At 36.2% G+C, this 16,787-nt stretch overlaps 1 protein-coding gene across 1 annotated transcript in view; it reads left to right on the forward strand.

Moving 5' to 3' along the window:
• The window catches only part of elmo1 (engulfment and cell motility 1 (ced-12 homolog, C. elegans)), a gene marked incomplete in the record, with an annotated part of 93,489 nt that overhangs the window by 45,929 nt on the left and 30,773 nt on the right, over positions 1-16,787 (forward strand). The window contains 9 exon segments of the mRNA XM_024298658.2: positions 3,538-3,694; positions 8,551-8,591; positions 8,742-8,814; positions 8,913-8,963; positions 9,066-9,235; positions 12,693-12,728; positions 15,394-15,493; positions 15,704-15,855; positions 15,969-16,047. Coding sequence (XP_024154426.1) covers positions 3,617-3,694; positions 8,551-8,591; positions 8,742-8,814; positions 8,913-8,963; positions 9,066-9,235; positions 12,693-12,728; positions 15,394-15,493; positions 15,704-15,855; positions 15,969-16,047 — 780 coding nt within the window.

Genomic DNA, 16,787 nt, shown 5'->3' on the forward strand with positions numbered 1-16,787 from the left:
TTATTTAGAATTTTTTTTAAAGATTTTTTTTAAGATAATTCTTTAATGATGATAAAGGTACAATATTTTGAAGAGAAATACGTTTAACGCGGGCAAATTGACTACTGATACCAATGATATTTGCACCAGAAAGTTGTAGGGGGGCGAGATAGGGTAAGTCCTTAACGGTTGTGGGGGGCTAAGATAATTGGGATTGGGACATAGGATCATTGCTTATGATGCAATCAGATTCATTAATCAAGATTAACAATTCACAGATCAAACCATGATTCTTACGATTATGTTTCTTACTTTACAATATTTATGAGGATTACAAATGAGCGATCTCGTACATCACGGATATTCATGCTTGTTTGTTCTGTAGCCGATTGCGAATTTCCAGTTAGACTCTGGTAGGACTGGCCTCTATCACTGCCTTTATTAATAATCTTTATGAACAGAATTTCTGTCTCCTTTGGGGTCTGCAAGATTTCCTCTCTGCTCTTTGCAGATGATGTTGTCCTGTTGGGATCATTGAGCCAGGACTTCCAGCATGGGTTGGGGCACTTCCCATGGTTCTTGACCTGAGAATCTTAGTTAGTCTTCTGTTGGTGCACTCCTACCCTAGATAGAGGACTTTAGATATCTTAGATTCTTGATCACGATTGACAGAAAATGGAGCATGAGATTGAGAGAGGGGTTATGATGTGGTTGTTGCACCGGTCGGTCTAGGTAAAGATTGGGCAGCCCTGCTATTTAGTGTCTGTACAGGATAGAGAATCAGAGAACATTCTGGACATTAGCTGGTTAAAAAAAAAATCTAATATTTCATCTGCATCAATTTGAACAGAGTAATTTGGGAATCCAAACTCTTAATCACTGACGCTTAGTCTCAGGAAGCATTTAACATACATTATGAAACAGTCTGCTTTTTAATAGTAGAGACGAATAATATCTGTGTACTGAAGCTCACAACATTAGGGGTAAATTACTCATTTTGCTTGAGTTTCAACATTTGTGACTGGAATATGTCACCGAGTTTAGAAATAAAGAGCATTCACATTGCAGGCCATTGAGGCAGAGACTGCAGGGACTGATGCAGGGACTGCCATAGCAACAGCCCCTTGAAAAAAGGCTGTGTTGAATATTATGGGGTGACTCACATATGCCAGGTCAGTCTCAGTCTGGGTACCATCTTTAAAGGAATGCGAGTGTATATAAGCCTTTTTGCTCTGTTGTCCGACATTGTTTGCATTTGTATGTATTGCATAATGTGTTCATTCTACCTAAAATCATGTGCAGAAGATATATGTTTTTAAAAAACAACATAACCCTGTTGCTCTCTCAGGAATTGGTCTTAGCCCATTTTTATGAACAATGTAGTGATATGAAAAATGTGAATTGGTTGCCCCATCAGGGATCATAGATTTCCTAAAAGCTTGCTTGTAAAATCCTCATGCTTTGCCTTTTTGGTTTGGTTCTTTGCTGCATTTTCCACTCGATGACCATATGTATTGTCAAGGGATGCATATGCAAGCATGCAGACATGATATTGCTCAATTTACCATGCAGGGCTTTTGAGCAATTGGTGTTTATTTTGTACTCCCTGCATTGCTCCCAAAGTATCTCATGAAACCGTTTTAAGATTTTTGTATGGAGTTTTGTTCTTTTTTTGTTTTTAATTTAAAGTATTTGTATGTACAGAAACTGATTTATAAATATAAATTTCCTGATTTACAGTTAATTCCAGGATGCACACTATTTCAATGTAGCTCTAAGTGAAAAAGTCTTAGTGCCCTTCATTTTTGCATTGTATGCATAGAGATGTAGAATTTGACAGTTTGATCGCACTTCCCTTTTCTTTCATTATTTATAAAGTGAATATGAAACAGAGGAACTACCTCACTTTGACACTTCCTATAGAATAGTTACATGGTTGTAACAAAAGCAACTCAAAAAGTGTCATTTGTCATTCATAAAAAAATACGTCCTTCTGTGTTAAATTGTCATATTTTCCTATTGAATTATTAATCTGTTAAGTTAACTGTACAAACGTAAGCCACTTGAGCTACTTCCATAGTAAGTTTTCATTTAAAGCTCAATTACTGGTAAATTGAGCTTTAATTTTTATTTAATTTCTATTTTGAGGTTTTTCATTTTGGCCAAACAGAAAACTTAGATTTGCTTTGAAAAATTCTCAGTTGCATTGAAACTAATTTTGGTATTGGAGTTTTATTTGGAGGGTGGGAGTTAAAGCCAGAATCATATTCTAAATCATAAAATTATATTCTAGTGTAAAAGATTTTTCTCAGAGTTCATGGAATCTAGCTGAAAAAGGAGTTGTCTTATAGCAGTAGCTGCCTCTGTTTACTTATTCACACAGACCGAATGAAGACATCCCATAGTTGTATGAACCTCAGCAAGACAGTGTTTAGTTAAGTTAGTTTAGTTAGAGTTTAATTAGTTTAGTTGTCTGTTTTATATAAACTGTGGGGATGCTTCAATGCCACCGGAACATCTAAAAGTTAAAGACTCATTAGTTGTCACACACCTTGGTGTGCGAAATTCGTTGTCTGCATTTGACCAACCCCTGGGGGAGGGGTGAGCTGAAGACACAGCAACCATTTGGTAGTTTAACCCCCCCAGTGTAATGCTTTAATGCCAAGTATCAAGCAGGGAGGCATTGGGTACCATTTTAGTCTTCGTTATAACTCGGCCCTGGATTTGAACTCACAACCTTTTGGTCTCAGGGTAGACACTCTCCACAGGACCACTGAGCGGGTAATCTATCCATTTTCATTGGCTGTGTCTGAGGCAAAAAAGAGAACAATGAATCAGTGAGCTTACATGTTTTTGAATTAATTATTTTGTACATAACCAGAGAATACGACAAATAAACTTTACTTCATTTGGTATTGAAATGTACACTTCAAAATGCAGACTTTATTCAAAATGTTCCACACCTTTCTGCAGATTTTTGAATGGTCTAACAGAGCATTTTGTGTGTGTGTTTTTTTTTAACCGTCTTCTTAAAAAGAGAAATATATTTCAAAAAGTTTGTTGAGAAATGTAAAACATGTTAAATTTGGTCCCAACTTCTCCCCCATCATCTTGCTCAGCATTGGTTTTCTCCAAGATTTTGTACTAAGCCTCCTTTCTGTTCTCCTTATACACATGAAACGGGACAGTGACCCAATCCTCCAACGCAGTACTCAAATTTGCAGATGACAAGTTTTGTATTTATTTCTTTTTTGGGTTTGAAAATTGATCTTATATTTGTTGGGAATAATAATGTGTTGTGTATTGACATGCTGCCACAAGTATTTGCTAGTAGTATCAAGGAAAGCCTAGTTCCCTTATATTTTCTTTAAACAAATCCCAGCAGCTTCCTCCTGGCACTGCTGTTTCAGTGTCTCATGAATCCTTCAGCACAGTGCTGGCTTTTCATTCTTTACAGTCTTGTATGATTTCCATAACCCACATCCTAAGTTACTTGTCTTAGTTTTTGGCCAAAGCCTAATTTTTTTATTTTTGCCTTTACTTTCTGTCATTCCACAGGCTTGTATGATCCATCTCCAGCAGTGCTGACTGAGGAGTGAGGCAGCAGGACTTACACTAAACTCCTCCCCCTGCAGCCATGCCGCCACCTGCAGACATCGTCAAGGTGGCCATTGAATGGCCAGGGGCGTTCCCCAAGCTCATGGAGATTGATCAGGTAGGTGCACACATGATCTTAAAAAATCTGCAAATGGCTCATCTTATATTTTTCCTGATTGTTGCATAGAGTTCTGCTGTTACACTCTTAACAATGCCTCATAAGGGCAGAGTGGATGTGATCAGGGTAAGATCCTGCTCTGGTGTTGTTTTCAACAATTTGTCCAATTAGACCCAAGGAAGTGCCCTTAATTAAAGATCATTGCACCTAAAGGAGCCGCAGCATTCAAATGTTCAGCTATGTAACGAAGGAGGCTATAATTAAGGCAAAGTAATTCAGCATTATTTAAAATTGAATAAGTCAGATCAACAAGACTCTCAGAGCTGGACAAAAAGGATGATATTCATTCACTCATCTCCTGAACCTTCCAAATCCCTTCTGGGGTTTTGAAATTGCTGGAGTTACTTTTAGAAAAGCAGGGTACACCCTTGAAAGGTCGCCAGTAGCAATGCCACAATTACAGTTCAGAGCCGAACTGTATGTCACGCCATTAAACCAAATTGGAGTGAAAAGGAACCGTTGAATCCCTTCTGGTTACCAGTATGTTTGTGTTGAAAGTGTCAAACAATTGCTAAGCAAAATTTTAGGCGGATGAATTAATTATTGTTCAATTACATTACACGTAGTTTAGTATAAGCCAGCTGAAGGGGTTGTCTTCATTATTATTTGTTTATTAGCAAATAAAAAAAAAGGACTTTTCAGAATTTTGCGTTTGTAGCTTCGTAATACATAAATCCTATACTGAACTGAAACAAAACAGTGTCTCAAACATTGAGGTGCTTCTATTGTAAAAAGGACCCATTTTACAATGCCGACCCGTACCTCTTGAGGACCCACATCTGTTGGACGGTTGGGGCGGAGCCGCTGATGACGACTTTAGAAAGCACCAATATACCTCTATTTCTTCTTTATGGCGGTATTCTTCTTTGCCGCCCAGAATCTTCTTTCAGACAACATTAAATTACTGATAAACACAATGTGCAATCAGTAAAGCAAGAAAAAGACGAGCTGCTGGATGACCTCCATTGATGTTGGTTTTCTAGACATCGCACTCCAATGACACAACGACATGCTAGTGGTTTACACCACACATGCGCTGTGAAAACAAACCGCTCAGTGGAAGCAAGGCTTAACTGAGTGGAGAGGCTTGCAAGAATGAACTGGACCGTACCATGCGACTCCTTCTGAACTGGACTGGACCGCTCAGTGGAAATGAGGCTATTGTTCCACAACCTTTTAAGGGACTCACTGCTGTGCAACAATTCCTGTAACTGTCAATGAAACTCCTGCATCAGTGGGCAGGTATTTTGGCCCACTCCTCACGAGTAAACTGTTCCCGTTGTCTCAGGTTTAAAAGGGTGCTTTTCCCAGACAACACTTTAGATTCTTCTTAGCCTTTTTTGTGTGTGTGTAGCCGTTTTGTTGCATAAATAGCTCATATTGTCGAGAATGGGTCAGATATTTATATGTAGCCTTTGTGCTATAAGAGGCTTGTTTACATTAAAAGTGGGGTCATCTGGACCCCACAAGACAGCAAATTGAACCTTTTTTTAAGGATTTTTTATCTTCACTGGTGTCCGTGACAGACATAATATCATGTCCACCTTTTTTACGGGAGGCACAAGCGTAGTTTTCTTGCTTGTAAACATAGAGCTGATGCTTCCTTGCAAAATGTTCCCTCTATAGTCTTACTCGTCCATAGGAAAGTTTCCCAATGGCTTTGTCGACGTGCAGTTTGGCAAATTCCAGTCTGACTTTTTTATAGTTTGTTTTCAACAATGGTGTCCTCCTTGTTTGTCTCCCTTTGAGTCCTCTTTGTCTCAAACAGCAATTGATGGTGTAATCTGACACTGATGTTGAAGTTCACCTTTGATGTCTTTAGAGGTTTTCTAGGCTCTTTTGTTACCGTTCGTATTATCTGTCTCTTTGATTTGTCATCAAATTTCTTTCTTCGGCCTCATCCAGGGAGGTTGTCTACAGTCCCATGAATCTTAAATTTCTGAATATGTGCAACTTCCAGCTGTTTGTAAGGTCTTTTAACCTTTTTGCATACTTGTCTATATCTTTCTTTCTAACCTCCTGAGACAACTTTCCGTCACTTCCTCTTGTCCATATTGAGTGTGGTACACACCATGTCCCCAAACACCGCAGTGACTTCCTGTAGTCTTTTCAGGATGATCAATTGACTTAATTTATAACCCTGAGAATGAAGCTGTAAACCAAAGTAAAACGATAGTAAAAGTGCAAAAAGGATTTTAAAATTTAAATGATATAGATGAGCCTTTTTTGCATTTTCTTTTGAAAATGTTTTACCTCATTCTCACGTCACTTTCCCTTGTCTTATCTTTCTCTTGTCCCACCTGTTTTCTCCTCCCTTTCTTTGTCTTTTCTTGCTTTTGCTCTCATTCTCCCCCCCCACACACTCTCCTCCTCTCTTTATTGTTCAGCTGAAACTCCCATTGTGCTTCTTCCTTTCTTGTCTTTCAGCTATCACCTCCCTCCTCTTCCTCGTTTTTCTCTTAACAATAGACCATGCTGTAGTGTATGGATTCGTGAGTAATGGCTATGGAGAGTTGTTGCCTTGAGACCAATAGAGATGGCGTTCCTTTCAGACTTACAAACTTGTTTTAGCTGTGTTCATTGTTGACACAGGTGTTAACTATCCTGTGTGACTGTTTTTCTTAAGTTATGTCAGCATACCTAATTGTTGCTGCTTTTTGTGGTTTACTTGTTGTAAAGGCAAAGCAGGAACAGATTACGAGTTTGATGAGTTGTATGGTAGGATTAGGAATCCGTTGTAATTATGCCTTGCAGTGCATTGACATTTTTCATGTTAATGAAGTCATTTAAAGTCATTCTTTTTGTTGCTGTGTATATTTATGTAAATCACTGGGGAATTTCATATAAAGTTAGTTTCACTAAAGCTTTTCACTAAAGAAGTTCATTCATTCATTCACTAATCACACACATATATATATAAATATATATTTATACCTGCTAAAGCACTCTGGATGGATGCAAACTGCATTTTGCTGCTGTGTAAGACACGTGCAATGACAATAAAGTTGAATTCTAATCTAATTTATATATATATATATATATATATATATATATATATATATCTTTTTTTAAAACTCTGTATATTAAACAAACTTACATAGACTTTTTTTAAAGTTCTAAGTCTAGTAATTGTTTTTAACGGAGTTGTGTCTTAGATAATGTTCTTTATCCACTGAAATGAAAGAAGAAATACCTTCAAAAATCTACAACTCAAAAGGTTTCAGAGAAATATTTGATATGGGTTCTCTGAATTGTGAAAAGACTTTAATAGCCAAATGATACATGATTGTAGTGTCCGTCAGTATACCTTGGATATTTTATCTGATTCTTTTATTGTCTATTTCTGCCCAGCAGAAAAGCTTTTAGTTTGTTATTTTGAGTAAGAAACTGCAGTTTTTATAACTGAAAATTATGTTAATTTTTCTTTTTTTTGTTACTAATGTATGAAAAGTTTTTTTCTTTTGAGAAAATAAATCTTTTAAGTTGCTTCAGTATTTTTGACTATGAGACCTACCTAAATAAAGGCTTATCTGCTAAATTAAGTGTAGGCAGATTTTCTATTATGCAAAAAAAGATTATCTTTCTAGACTCATATTTGAAAGTTAAATATTTAGTAAACATTTAAATTAAGCTTCCCTAATCTAGATATAAGACATTAACAAGCAATAAACTATTAACAAAGACACAGCTGAAATATTTACTAACTGCTTACGAGTAATTTACGAATGAGTCCTCTAGATATGAATTTATTTATCATATAGATTATCAGTCTGTAAAGCAGTCAATTGACTATTAAAAAAGACACGGTTATTATAATATTTACTTTGAAAAAACAAATCAACACATGTAATGCATTTGTAAGACATCTGCAAACTAATAAATATATTTGCAAGCATCTTATTACCGCATTATTACCAAATGTAAGACATTTGTTAAACATCTGTGATGGTAAATATCTATTCGGAGCTTATTAACACCTATAGGATATTCGTAAGAACTATATAAATACTAAATAAATGTCTTATTAATGTCTAATAAAGGCTTGTTTGTGTATGTCTTTATAGGTTGCTTATGCTAATAAATACCTTGTAAATTTCCCATAAAGGCTTTACACATGCTTATGAATATCTTTATGAACAGAATAACGCTTATAAGGCAATAGCAAATAAGTTTAAGTCCCATCATTTCTCACGCAGTAAGGTGTGTAAAATCTGTTCTCCGCGTTTGACCCATCCCCTATGGGGGAGGGGGGAGCTGCAGACACAGCTGCACTCTGGAACCATTTGGTAGATGTGTGATGAAAATAACAGAAAGTCTTGTTCCATGTTTTACATCTGAAATTTACAATTTTACTTAATTTTATCTTTGCATTCTTTGATATAAAGTAATACTTTACAAAGCTACTTTTACTATTCTAAATGGTTACAAAAGTACATGTATTTTTGTTGGTCTGTATGTGAAGTCATTGTAAAACCAACTTTTTATCAACGCATCACGTTAATGAGGATTTGCTTTAGCAGAAATCACCCAGAAGTCTTGAAACAATAACGTTTTAAAAAACATCCCTCTGCTGGTCTTCAGAACTGTTTGCACACACAGTCATGATGAATAAATGTGGCTTTAGACATGATCGGAATTCCCACAATTCATACGTCCCATAAACATGCCCCTAGAAGGCAGCCTATCATTTTGTCATTCCTGGTTTGGACATTAATGTCAGCCCACTCTGAGCTAAACTCTGTATTAAGTAGTCAAACCAAGAGCGTGACCTGAATGTGGCTTTGTTTTTTCAACAGAAAAAGCCTCTCTCAGCCATCATCAAGGAGGTTTGTGACGGGTAAGTCTGCACAATTTGCATTTAAAATGCATTGCTGAGATTCATTTTTTTTAAAATACCGTCTTTGCTTTCTACATAGAGAAAAGTCATGTTAGAAAAAGACTTAAATACATAATAAATCTGTGCTTTTTTCCAATTTCATGCCCTTAGGTGGTCCCTAGGAAGCAATGAAAACTTTGCTTTGCAGATTGCTGATTCTACAAATTTCTACATAACAGAAAAGGTTTATTTTATCATATAAGTAAAAATATCAATCATAAGGAAAGAAGAAGTCTTAATGGATTTGGTATTTACTGTTTGAATCTTGAAACTCCTTCACAGAATCGCAACAACATCAAGAATGGCTCCATTCTGCGTTTGACCACCTCTCCTGTAAGTCGGGGAACAAAGTTCTGTTTTTTGATTCGCGACTTGATTCAGATTTGTGTTAATATCCCTGTTTGTGTGCTTTTTCTTTTCTTTCTTACCCTTCAGTATCAGACTGCTCTCCAGCTTCATGAACGAATCCAGTCATCCAGCATGGATGCAAAGCTTGAGGCGCTGAAAGACTTGGCCAATGCTTCCCGGGATATCACCTTTGCACAGGAGTTCATTAACCTGGACGGCATCTCGCTTCTAACTCAGATGGTGGAGAGTGGGACTGAGTAAGTCGGATGTCTTTTTGCCCCACTTTTCCAGCTGTTAATGCATTTTTCCTCTCAGGCATAGAAGATTTCAATTCTCTCTGTGTTTTTTTGTTATTTTTGTTGTTTCTTTTTTTATTTTGCCAGTAAATGTGGCAGATATTTTGAAAGCCTAAGCAGAAATACATTCTTAAGATAAGTAATTAAGTTACTTAGAGTTGTAAAGGCCAAATTGGCACTATTTTAGCAAACTTAAAGTTCCACACCGATCACCTTTTGATCTATTTTAAGTGTTCCCATTGGTCTTTTAAGTATTATAATGGAGTTTTTGGTCAAAATCCCCAAACCTTTGACGCTTTCTGGGACATAGTTTCTGCAGAGGGGCAGTACAATACAATATTATATTACAATATTTTGCAAACTTCATTTTTTCATCTGCTCCTGATTCACAGTGATTTGAATACTCATAAATGAAATTTTGAGCCTACTTGTCTATATATATGTCTTCAATCATCAGAAAAACACTACAAGGTCATGTTAAAAACACCAAAAACTAAAATGTTATTGGAGTGGATCTTTGTTTTTTTTGTTTTTTTTTTTAATCCTGTCTTAGTGCTAAAAAAAATCATACTCAGATCCACATATCACCATAAATACAAGAGGTTCTGGAGTTGCTCAGTGTTAATTCTCAGCCACACGTTAGTCACTTTTGAAGTGTTAGCCACGTAAGAAGCATTAACAACGTTAGAAATGTTAGCATCGTTAGAAACTTTTGCCATGTTAGAAGTGTTAGCCACGTTGGAAACTGTAGACAAGTCAGAAGCTTTACCCATGTGAGAAGAGTTAGCAACATTAGAGGCGTTAACCACGTTAGCATTGTTAGAAGCTTTAGCCACGTTAGTTAGAAGCGCTAGCCACATTAGAAGCTTTAGGCACGTTAGAAGCTTTAGTCAGATCAGAAGCATTAGCCACATTAGAAGCGTTAGCATCATTAGAAGCGTAAGCCTTGTTAGAAGCTTTAGCCAAGTTGGAATTCTTAGCTATGTTAGGATTGTTGGAAGCATTAGAAGCGTTAGCCACGTTAGAAGTTTAAGGATCGTTAGAAGCGTTAGCCATGTTATAAGCTTTAGCCACATTGGAAGTGTTAGCCATGTCAGAAACATTAGCCTAGTTGGAAGCTTTAGCCACCATTAGAACTGTTAGCCACATTTGAAGCGTTAGCCACGTCAGAAGCTTTAACATTGTTAGAAGCTTTAGCATCCTTAGAGGCTTTAGTCACGTTAGAAGTGTTAGCCGCCTCAGATTTGTTAGTCACTTTAGAAGTGTTAGCCGCATTAGAAGGGTTAGCCACTTTAGAAGTGTTAGCTGCATTAGATGGGTTAGCTGCGTTATAAGCGTCAGCCGCATTATAAGCGTTAGCTGCATTAGAAGCTTTAGCCACATTAGTAGCATTAGCCACCCTAGTGTAATTACAAAACCAATAAGTCCTGTAATTCTTTGCAAGATCTACTGAAGAACTTCTCCAGAAAGATTGTTGTAACTATAAACCTGATGCAAGAATATGCAAAAAGAAAAAGAAAGTTTATCAAAGAAAAGTATCTGACATACTTTCCTCATCATCAGGTTGTGAGGGTCACAGATCTTCGGAAGTATTGTTTATCGCCCAGCACAACATTTATTAGTTCATCTTATGGCTTCAAGTGGCATGTGAATATGAAACGTTAGTGTGTTAAAAGGGACCGAAGGCTCTAGAGAACGTTTTCTCTCAGGTTAAAGTGGGAATCTATTATGCTGAGGTGACATTTCTCAGCCTTGGTGCCTGGGGAGGAAAAGTGCATTCGCTTATTTTTTGTGCTTGTACATCAGAGGCACACCATGCCTCTTATAGGGAGACAAAGCGAAGATGAGAATGTGCAAATGTAGATGCTTTCACAAGCTGACATGCGGCACGAACTTGCAGCTGCCAGGCATTTGCAGTGCGTTCTGTTTCTGCTTCCTGCAATTCTCATTATCCAACTTCCACACACACACACACAATGAAACCATTCATTCAAATGTTATAATTGATCTGACCCATGACAAAAATGTTTATTTGGGAAATTTAAAATGCCATCTTACTTGGAAAGGAAGATGTTTTTGTCAGTCATTAAGACGCTGATTTTAAGCATTAAAAAGTTATTTTTCCTTGAAGCTTTAGCTTGCATTCCCCTCGGAGTAGTGATCAAATATTTTAATTTCTCTAAACAGAATCACTAAAGCAGCACAGATGTTAATGTATTCCACTGTGCTCTTGGCCCTGTGAGAAAATATTACTTTATGTAAATCACCATCACTGGGTATTCAGCTGAGGAGACACTGAGAATGGCGTGTTTGTGTGGATCGACTTCATTTTCATCTCAACAGAAGACAGTTATGAAACACAGAAGCACATAATGATACAAAAAACACACATACACACATATTATTCCATCTGCCAGGAAATTTGTTTTGAGATAATTATTTAGGAGCTGCGGGTCTTAAAGTTCCCTGTTGGCTGGGCTGCTCTGTGATTTAATGATTTTGCCAAACACGTGGTACAGTGTCCATGTGAAAACATTATTTTTGCTGTTATGGACAGATGTCTCCATCTTCTGGTAAAATCAGGAACAGCGGTATTTTTTTAGTTAATCGTCCAACACATGATCTTGAGGCGGCCTCCATTATGGAAATTATAAAGTATAAGTTTTCAAAAAAAATAGGTGTAATTTACAAATTATTTGTAAAAAGCAGAAAAAAAAATACTCAACTATTTAAATTTTATTCAACACTTTATTAATTTTTAATTATTTACTTTGTAATTTTCTAAAATTCTGTACCTACTAATATTTGTTTGGTTATAAAACAGTTTTTATTGAGCAGAATTAAAAACTAATAGAGACTAATATTGACCCTTGCCCCCCTGTAGCTCCGCCCCTTGTAGGCTTCTGTTTATTATTGTAGTCAGTTCCTTTTACATTATAAGAGGCTTAACTTTTTATACATATCCATTAAATAAACATTCAATACCCGTAACACAGAAAAATATAAAAAACACCTTTGATTTTTTTAATTCACATGTAAGTACTGATTAGCAGATTAAGACTATGTAGTTATTTTTTTTGACACTTTTCTTTTCCAAATACATTTTTTGTGCTTTGAGTTTTCCTTTGTTTCCTCAACATTTCTGCTTTGTGTGCTTCCTGTAGCTGAGTAAGCAACATTTTTTATATTTATTTAAACATTTTCCTTTTTTATTTATTTATTTTTTTTTTAAACTTTGGATTCCTTTTGTAGAAAAAAAACCATTAGTTTGACTCCCTTGAAGAGATACTCACATCTGCTCTCTTTCAGAGCTGTGTTGGACTCGTGTGTGTTGCTCCCTGTCCCGTCTCTGTAAAGAATTTAAGTTCATGTTGTTTTCTTACCAAATGTGACACCAAAGTTTTTCAAATTTTTGCAGGCGCTATCAGAAACTACAGAAGATTATGAAGCCCTGGTAAGCCCCTCCCTCTCCCACTCCCCCCGGCGATCGATTGTACAATGTCATTTGCTCTTCCTCACCTGCTGGTTGAGTCTGCATGATTAAGACCGACCGTGGTGCCTTGTGGGAGTTTTTAACATACTCGTGTAACTAACTGGCTTCCGTTCTTAAATGAGTGTTGCATGTGGTCAAAAGATCTCTCAGATTCTTGAGCACAGACTGAAAGAAGGCCAAGATTTACTGATTATTCAACTTATTAAAAAAAAAGAATAATTGAAAGCATAATTTTGTTTAACAGTTGGTCAAATTGTGACCTGATCCACAGCTTACTTCACGTTAAATCTTGGTGATCTTTACATAATGGTGCTGAGGGCGAGGGGGGTTTCTCTGCACCTACTATGAGCTTTTCCCTCAGCTTCTTGTTGACTTTATAGTTTTTTCATTGCAGAATAATCTTAAGCATACTTTTGTTTTTCTTTAAATCTTCCAAAATACATCTGTTGTTTAATTAGTTTGGAAGATTTTAAAGGGTAAAACTGTGGTTTGTCCAAAAGGACTTTTTGTCCTCTGCCTGTGGGTTACTAATTGTGACTTCACTAATCATCTACGCGTGTGAACCATAATGTGTTGTTGCTCATCCAAGAACCTTTAGGCTCTTCTCCATCAGTTCACAAACCTGTGCTCATGTATGGAACCCTGGACATGACATAAAAAAAAGCTGATTGTTTTCTCAAATTAATAATTTGTAGTCAGGAATTAGTATTTTTTGTCCATAAATTATAATTTTTTTGTAGAGAAAAAAAAGTATTTTGTGGCCACAAATTAGTAAGAAGAACTACAATAATAATGTGTGCCCATATTTGTGGCCACAAAGCATACATTTGTTCCCACACAATGCTATTTTATGCCCTCAAAATTGTAATAAAATGAGCATTTGGAGCATCAAAATACTACAAATTATTAATTTGTGGCCATGATATAGTATATTGTGTGCACAATTGAGCAATTTGTGGGGAAAAATAGCATTTTCTGCACAGAAATTAGGATTTTATACCCACAAATTAGCGTTTTAAGACAAACAAGTGTATTTTGTGGCCAAAAATTAGTATTTTGTGACAAAAAATTTGTATTTTGTGGCCAAAATTTAGTAATAAATATTGAAGCTACAATAATACTGATTTTTGTGGGTAATTTAGCCCGCAAAAGGCTAATAATGCTAAATGCTAATGCTAAATTGCGGCCACAATTTAACATTCGTAGCAACATGTAGGTATTATTTACTGCAAGTTAGAATTTCGGTGCAAAAATTTAGTATTTTGTGGCCACAAATTGGTTGTAGGAATTAGAAAAAAAAGCTAAAATACTAAAATATACGCATAATTTATCCCACAGAATGCAATTTTGTGACTTTAATATGCTAATTTGTGTTCACAAAATTATAATTTGTGGCTACAAATGATCGATTTTGGGCATGATTTAATGTATGTGTTATATACATATATGTACATTATATATGCATTTTGTAGCCATTAATTATTACTTTGGGAGAAAGAAAATTATTCTGTAGTCACAAATTAGTAGGAAATATATGCGTCCAATTTCTGTCCAGTGCAAATAGTGCTAAAAATGCTAATTTGTACCTTAAAAATGGTAATTTATGTGCACAGTTTAGCTTATTTTGGTTTAAATCGAATCTTTTGTGGCAACAAGTAGGTCGAAATTATTTGCAAAATGTTAGTATTTTGTGGGTAAAAATTAGTTGTAGGATTTACAAATACTAAAATACTGAAGTATATGCCCAATTTGTCTATTTATGCTCATTTCTGTCTTCAATATGCTAACAGTATGCTAATTTGTGCCCACAAAACTCTAATGAAATGCATATTTTTGGTCACAAAATACCAATTTGTGGTTATAAATTAATAATTTGCGGGAATTTTCTTTTGAATGTCATATCCTTGGTTCTCTTCTAATGTGATGCTAAAAAACAGGTTTTATTTAATGTCGGGATTTTTTAAATTTACTTCTTTAATCTGCTTTTGACTCTGTTTTTACAATAATTTAATCATAACATTTTTTCAATTAAATTACCAATTCAGACAGCAAGTGTATATTTGTGTTTATTTTCTTTTTAAATAAAAAAATGTGCTGCTTTTACTAATCCATCTTGAAGGTCATGAATGATACGTTTACTGCACGTAAAGTATAGAGACCACAGATATTTGTTTTACAAAGGGAGTAACAGTGATGCCAAAGGTGGTTTATACAATTAAAGCTGAATTCAGTTTAGTATTAAAATCCAGCAGAATCTGATTTTAGAGTTATGTAAGAAATCTAGAACATTAAAAGTTGAAATCAAATCATGAAAGACCAAAAGTTGCTTCCCAACAAGCAATCATTTTTTTCCTTTATCCAAGTGATTCGTGCTACCTGTGGAACTGCATGACGTAGCTTCCTGTTCCTGACTAAACGGCGCCCAGCATGTGCTCTTTTGGCTCTGAGTGTCTTCCACTAACTTTACCTGTTCCTTTGACTCTCTGCAGCAGCATTGAACTCTTCTCTCCGCTATCTTTCTGCTTCTGCCGACTCCTCCAGTCAAGCCATCTGGGCTTTGCAGTCCCGCTGTTAATGACATCTGATGATGAGCTTTTTCCTGTGGTCTGTTTGTGTTGTCCTGCAGTTTCGGCGACTTGTTGTCCTTTACTCTGACAGCCTTCGTGGAGCTGATGGATCATGGAATTGTCTCCTGGGATACGTTCTCTGTGGCTTTCATCAAGAAGGTTAGCCCCCCAAAAATTGTGCATTTAAAGGGATGTAAAGTGATTAGTCGGTTTATAACTTGAATAACAAAAAGTATGAAAGAAAATGTTAGCAACACAAGTGGGGGAGGGGTCATTCAGTCCATTTCTCATAAAAAGTCAGTAGGTTTTTGCCTGCTTTAAGTCATTATTATTATTCATGCCAACTTTTTAACTTTTTTTTGTTCATAGATTGCCAGCTATGTGAACAAGGCGGCCATGGACACGGCCGTGCTGCAGCGCTCCCTGGCCATCCTAGAGTCCATGGTGCTCAACAGTCAGGATCTCTACCACAAGGTGGCGCAAGAAATCACCATCGGACAGCTCATTCCTCATCTCCAGGGGTAAGTTGACGGTGTAAGCACTACTTGTCCAGACTTTTTACTAATGTTGTGTTTCTTATGTAAGCTGCCTTTATGAGTCTTGTCTTTAACATGTTTTCTTTGGGGGGTTGCAGGACTGACCAGGACATTCAGACTTATACTGTCGCTGTTATCAATGCTCTGTTCCTCAAAGCCCCAGAGGAGAAGAGACAGGTGAGGCTGAAACGTGCATATTCAGCACATCTACCCTCTACTGCTGCTTATAATCTACACATTACTTCATGCTGCAACATTTTTTATTATGGTTGGAAAGGTGATAATTTAATTAAAACAAGCGTCACCCTTTTCCTAATAACACAATCCCTTCCATCAGAGCCAGAGGGCTCAACCATGTGCTCCTTGGGAATAATTATCAACAATCATAGATTTTTTTGTCTAACTTAACCATCCATAAAGGTATTATTCCAATTCCTGAGAACAAAAAGTATTTGGCAGTCCCTTATTTTGCAAGTTGTCCCATCTAAAATTAGGAGATATCTGTAAAGTGTATAATACTGTGAGAGACTGAATGATAACTAAGAATCATAGAAATCCCAATGAATATTATTTATTTATCTATTTATTAGTACAAGGGTGCAGAAAAAATAAGTATTTGGTCATTAACTAAAGTACAATTGAATACATAGTAATGTAAACCTTGTTTGGTAATGGCAGATTAGACAACTCCAGAACCTTAAAATGTGTTTGAGACGATCCAACCGTGTTTCATCTTTACTGTTCTTTACTGTTTTTTGCAAAAGAAATATCACCATACATGGTACCATTCATACCTTCCTTAATCCCTAATCATCCTGTCCCATTTGCTGAAAAGTAACCCCGAATCATGATCCTTCCACCTCCATGCTTCAAAGTAGGCGTGTTTTTTTTTTTTTTTTTTATTTTTTTTTTTTTTT

The sequence above is a fragment of the Oryzias melastigma genome, linkage group LG11 (genome assembly GCF_002922805.2).
Source record: "Oryzias melastigma strain HK-1 linkage group LG11, ASM292280v2, whole genome shotgun sequence".
Classification (NCBI taxonomy): Eukaryota; Metazoa; Chordata; class Actinopteri; order Beloniformes; family Adrianichthyidae; genus Oryzias; species Oryzias melastigma.